This window comes from Macaca fascicularis, chromosome 7 (assembly GCF_037993035.2).
Source record: "Macaca fascicularis isolate 582-1 chromosome 7, T2T-MFA8v1.1".
NCBI lineage: Eukaryota > Metazoa > Chordata > Mammalia > Primates > Cercopithecidae > Macaca > Macaca fascicularis.
The window spans coordinates 175,710,236-175,716,858 of NC_088381.1; the positions used below are offsets into that span (position 1 = coordinate 175,710,236).

Here is a 6,623-nt window from a genome sequence, read left to right on the forward strand (position 1 = left end):
ACAGTTGAGGAATTCCTCCTGCTCTTGAACCTTTTTCTTCAGTCCTGGGGACACATCACAAAATGCTCCAGCCTCTACCCCTTGGGACGGTGCAGTCTGGGAAAGCAAAACAGCAACTACAGCTGAAATGCATCCAGACACACCTCCCCATCACCACTACCTTGCAAGAGAAATTATCTGCAGAGGTAAAGCCATCAAAACTGCTCTTCTACAGACACTGGAGAAACCAGTAAGAACTGGGAGGGGACAGAGGAATGCACCAAATCCCTGTCCAGGCCCACCTCCCATCTCCCCTCAGGAGTGATAGGCTTTTTCAAAAGGTAAAGGCAGTAAAGAGGAAACTGAAGACATCACTATGGGAAGACATAGTGGCTGCTGAACGAACATATGAATAAAAATGAAGAGGCTGGGCCCAGTGCCTAACGCCTGTAATCCTAGCACTTTGGGAGGCTGAGGCGGGTGGATCACCTGAGGTAGGGAGTTCAAGACCAGCCTGACCAACATGGAGAAACCCCGTCTCTACTAAAAATACAAAATTAGCCTGGCATGGTGGCACACGCCTGCGATCCCAGCTACTCGGGAGGCTGAGGCAGGAGAATCACTTGAACCCAGGAGGGGGAGATTGCAGTGAGCTGAGATGGTGAAACTGCACTCCAGGCTGGGCAAGACAAGGGAAACTCCAGCTCAAAAAAAAGAAAAGAAGAGAAAAGAAAAGAATTGGCTGAATTTGGCTGAAAGGCCCTGGAAACCTAGCTACTTGCTACTCAGGAGGTTGAGGTGGGAGGATTGTATGAGCCAGGAATTTAAAATCACAGTCAGCTATGATCACACCACTGCAGTCCAACCTATGCAACAGAATTAGACCCCATCTCAAAAGAAAAAAAAATTAATTAAGAATTTTACACAATTGTAAAACTACTCAAACAGAAGAAGTTAAACTGTGCATCCTCACATATCCTCTGGCACTTCTGATACTTTGAAGAAGACAGGTGACCTAAGACCTTCAGAATAAGCTGATGATCTCAAATCATGAAAAGCTTCCACACAAGACATTGGACCAGAATCCTTCTCCATATCCTCCTCCTACACATTATTCTTTATTTATATTCAGTCTTCTCATTTTCTGCAGACCTGGCTGTTGTCCACCCATATTGGACTCTTGTCTCTTTTCTTACTCACCATTTGCATACTTGCTATTTAGAGTAAGTCATCCGACTCTATGTTTAGGCCTGACCGCTGACAACTTAAGGCTCTTTCCTTCATCATCTCTTTTTTCTTAAAGCATACAAAGTAAATCTACCTAGAAATCACAGGAGCTCCCTCACTTGATGCCAATTTGACCTTGAAACCCCACAAAATCCTTACTGGAGGTAGGATGCTCTCCGCCGCACCCCACAAAACCATGATAAAAACCCCGAGCTAGTCTCCTTCCCTGCTCTACCAAGACACATTGGACCTTCATGAGAGACCTGCCCTGCTCTCAGCAGACTCCTCAAGGAGGCAGGTAACTAACATTTCCATACTCACTTGGTGTGAGTGTGTGGCATAATCAGACTCAACATCCACAGAACACTTTAGTCGAGATCTCTTGGCATTTGCATGGTGTCATCTACAACGGATGCTGGGAGCTCAGTGTCATGGCTCCTTCCAAAGGACATGCCTGCTCCCCGAGTTAACTCCAGGACACAGTTGGACGTGCCTCCTGGGGTTTGAGAAGCTCCCTTCATGTACTGAAATCCTGTCATCATGTTCTTTTATTCTAGTGTTTCCCTAAAAGTATAGCGAGACCCAGGGTTCATTCATGTGCATATTCAGGAGTCTCTGAATTTTTATGTTTTTTATTTATCTCTAGCACCTTTTCTACCAAATTACATATTTTAAAATTTGCAATATTTTAAAGAGGTGAAATTAGCAAATAAGAATCTTTACATAAAGTGTACAATTTTATAAATATTGACATAATCCTCATTTTACTAACAGAGAAAAAATAAATTATCCTAGGAATTTCCTTTTGCTCTCCTGTAGTTTCTCCTTTCTATACCTTCTCTTCTTGTACCATGTCCACAGTTAACTACAGATGTTTTTATGCAACTTTAAGTTCATTTTTACTTTATAGGAATTATAGAAGTGGAATTGTATGTATACACTTGTATTTGTTTGCCTTATTTTTCTTATTCAGGTACTTGTTACTTTAAGCATGGTGTTGAGTGTGTCCGGCAGTACTTGATTGTAACAGAGGGTATTATTCCAGTAAATGAATTTTCCACAATTTGTTTACCAGTTAAGCTGCTGACTAATACTTGGATCGCTTTTGGTCTCTGGGTATAATAAACAAAGATGCTACTTAGCTTAGAGAAGTACCCAGCTGAGATACACATGGTTCTTAATAACATGAATAGCAGGCAAAGTGGAAAAGCTGCACATTAATCAGTGTGCTTCAATATATCAGATAATCAAAGTTGGGGAGCTCTGTGCATTTATCAGTTTGTGTGTTTTTGTGTGACAGAGAGAAAAGGGAGGAGAAGAGACTAAGAAAAAGAAAGAGACCCCACCTGTTTGGACCGTAATGTATGAGGTGCTCAAGTAAACACAGGGACTTGGTGCGTGATGGACAAGGTCCATGTAAGATGGAGAGGACAACTTGATGCACCTCCATATGGGTATATATTGGTGTTTACATAAATGCCATTTTCTAATCATATGAACACTCAGACACATTAGAAAAGATGTAGTGGAGGGGTCTGGTGGTGAAATATGATGGTGAAAACAATTTACATCTACAGCCCCTTTTCTGCCCTGTTGCACCTGCCCCAGTGCTGAGCCTTGATCCTGCTCATCCTGACCCCTGACAATCATCCTAAGCTCCCGTACTGCCCGAGTGCCCCCTGCTGGTCCTATGCACCCCTGCAGGGAGGTTTGTGTCCAGGCTCACAATAAAGTCCCCTCATTGTGTCTTTTCTTAAAAATGCATAGTTGTGTGCTCACCGGACACAGCTCAGCTGTAAGAACTGTTTCTTGGATGTGGATATGGACTCTTGAGAAGTGGGTTGTAATTTGTGCTCCCTTCACAACCCTCGCACCGGATCCACTCCTGTCCATCTTCTGGGGGCAGATACAATTCTAGCAGGAAGCACTGGTTATGACGGGGGATCCAGAGAGAGTGCACGTGAGGGAGAGGGTCTCTGACGTTGTCTCAAGCCAGAAGTGTCATGAGAAACACAGTTGTTGATGTTAACGGGTTCTGGACAACACGGTGAAATTCCCAAATACACACATATTTTTGAGAATAAGGAGCTCATATTGCCCAAATTGTCAGTCTCCTAGAACAGTTCAGTAGATTTTGAGGTTAGATTAAAAAAATTATCACATGTTTCTTTTCTCAAACTTGCAATCAAATAAAAAAGATAAACTGCTGTTAGAAAAATGAACATTGAATTATTACCTCTATGTGTGATAATGATGATTTTTAGAATAGGATTGACCTCTGATAACCTAAATACTGTCCTAATTCTGAGCCCACAATTAGACCTTAGCAGCAATCACAGGGAGTGAAACATCTGACTCAGTGAAGCTGCACCTGGGGGTCTCTGCAGGCCCTGAGTGGTACAGGAACAGCTCCTCCCTCAGACTCAGAGTGAGCAGAATTTCTGCTCTTTATTTGGGGAGGTGAGGGTGATTGTGGGGAAAATACCAAAATTACTCTAATCAAGATCTCTGCACATGGGGAGAAACCAAAGAATATGAGAAACAACTGGTTTCAGTTTAGATCGAACAATTTCTCATGAGAAGGCAATACCATGTCTGCATCCTGCACAGAATTAAGAAACAATGAATTTGGGGTAAAGTTGAAAATTACAATTGTTTGCAGATTGTTAGTAATTATCTATGTCATCTGAGAAAATGAAGTAAAATCCTGATTTTTATATAAAAATCCACAAACAGTGTGCTGGCCCTGAGAATGCACCTCTCATCCCTCCATCAGGGAGCCCAATAGCGCAGGCCGCCAGCTGCTGCCCTGCACTTTAACACCCGTCACTTGGTGTGCGCCAAAGACACCCATCCTGGGAGCTCCTCCCAGACAGTGATGGTGCCTGGTGGAGACACTAAGGCATGGCTGCTGCTGGGACTCATGGGAGATCCCTGATGGAGAACTGTGCTGTGGGAGGCACCGACGGCCTTGCTAGACTTAACTTGGACCACAGGATCATTAGGGAAGCTCCATCAAACTCCCACCCTTCTCCAGCACTACTTGTGAGTCTGGCATTGTGGGGTGACAGTGTCTACAGACTCACACGGCCACCTATGCATTTTATGCCTCCAATATTTACCTCTGTTTTTAGGACATATGAGAATGTTTCCTCTTTTAAATTGGTTTTCTAATCCAGGGACCTCCTGGTGGGCACAGAACATAAATGTACAGAGGCTCAGAGGGGAAATGTTAGAAACAGAGGAAACCATAGACACTGAAGGAAAGTAGCCCTTGCTCTCTCTCCATCTGCACCTGCCCTGGGGCTGCACCTGTTTTGTGAGTGCTGAGTGCTGAGTGTCCCCTTCAGCCCACACTCCTTTCTTCTTTTTGCAGGAAGTTTTGTGTCTGGACTCACACTGATGTTTCCTCACTTGGGACCTTATGTACAGCCATACATGGCCAAGTCCTCAGCTCTCAGACTATTCATTTGCAGATACAGCAAGTTCTTAGAATTGTCGTTGGAGATTGAGAATCTGCCCTTCACAGAGTCTGCATGGTATATCTGACTTCCATCGTATTTTACATCTATTGCTCACTCCAGTTCCTTCCCTGGAGACTGGTGAACCCAGCTCATTCAGTAGCTACTGCAGGCGAATCCAGAGGCTACACAGGAGAGTCTCAGGAACTTCCCAGGTTGTCTCAGGTCCTCTATGGACTCAATCAGCTGCACCTCACACTGAACCCCTGAAAATACGCACACATCCTGGTCAGAAACTGCCAAACATAACCACTGTTTCTCTCACTCATATCCACTCATTCTCACCCTAGTTCTCTATGAGTTACCTTTTAAAATACCAACAACAAAAATTCGTCTACCTCAAACCACAGAGTGAGTCCTCTGCATTCAGTCCTGATTATCAAATGGAAACCCCTGGGAAGGCCAGGGCTGTGGCTCTTCATCTAGAACTGCAGGGCCAGCAGTGGGCTTGTTTTCACCAGGAGAGGGAGGGCCCTGTTTTCATGCCTCCTCCTCTATAGCAAGCTGTAGTGTGGGACGCTTGAGAAGAAGGCAGTGCCCAGAGCAGATTTCAGCTCCTGGATGAGTTTAGTGGCAATGGTAGCATTTGAAAAAATATTACTTATTATTTGGCTGTGACATAAAACTCACTTAACAATTATGATTTCAGCATATGAATTTCAAAGAGGGAACAATTCAATTGATGACACAAACCAAGAGATGGTGAGAAGCATTAGAATAGATATATTTTTAATCACTAAGGACTAATGGGCCATGCAGGAACTTGTAGAAAAGTTCCTAGTAATCGGTGAAACCTCTATTGTAAGAGGAAAATGTGCCTTCCTCCTTTCTTTTCTGGCAGAAGAATGTGAGGAAGCAGAACCACAGATATCAAAGAAAGAGGAGCCCTGGGGACAGCTGAGGTGCTGGTGAGGAGGGAGAGCACGGAGCAGATGAGGAAGCCCCGCCCTCCCTGCACCTGCTCCTGACCCGGCCTCCTGCTCTGTGGGCCCCGCGCGCCCCCTGCTGGTCCTGAGCGGCACCTGCGCCCGCCCCCTCCGCCTCCCTGCAGGGAGGTTTGTGTCTGGGCTCACACTCACCTCCCCTCACTGTGTCTCTCGCACAGTAATACACGGCCGTGTCCCCGGCGGTCACAGAGCTCAGCTTCAGGGAGAGCTGGTTCTTGGATGTGTCTGTTGAAATGGTGACTCGACTCGTGAGGGAGGCGTTGTAGCTGGTGCTCCCACTACTACCATAGATACGTCCAATCCACTCCAGTCCCTTCCCTGGGGGCTGGCGGATCCAGCTCCAGTAGTTACTGCTGATGGAGCCACCAGAGACAGCGCAGGTGAGGGACAGGGTCTCCGAAGGCTTCACCAGTCCTGGGCCCGACTCCTGCAGCTGCACCTGGGACAGGACCCCTGTGAACAGAGAGACCCACAGTGAGCCCTGGGATCAGAGACAGCCTCCCATATCGTCATATCTGCATCCCTGAGATACTCATATCTGGGAGCTGCCACCAGGAGGAGGAAGAACCACAGGTGTTTCATGTTCTTACACAGGATGTCCGTGACTCTCAGAGAGCATTTCCCATGTGAGCAGGAGCCTCAATTTAAGGAAATGTGTGGTGGTTTCCTGTGGGTCCCTAATTGAGGATTTGCATGAGGGTGGTGCCTTTGTATGGAGAGGTGAAAAGGGATGAGGGAGGCCCCAGTCTTTCCTACAAACACAACGTAGGAAATATTACTTATCTCTGAAGTCTGAATAACTTTTTCATAGGGACATAGTGTCTCCCCTAGTTATGTGCCCATTGAATTAAAAAACCGTCCATATCCTTCATATTCTCACTATTCAGATATTTATTATCCTATAATCCCACTGATAAATATTGTTCTCATTGATTTTTGAGTGATATAA

General features: G+C 45.3%; 1 gene segment (V, D, J or C); it reads right to left on the bottom strand.

Annotated features, from left to right (window-relative positions):
• Positions 1 to 4,823: 4,823 nt before the first annotated feature.
• Positions 4,824 to 6,293, bottom strand: LOC141407379 (immunoglobulin heavy variable 4-59-like). The segment is given in 3 exon segments: positions 4,824 to 4,933; positions 5,807 to 6,127; positions 6,211 to 6,293. Coding segments are annotated over 3 exon segments (477 nt in total).
• Between the last annotated feature and the right edge of the window lie 330 nt (positions 6,294 to 6,623).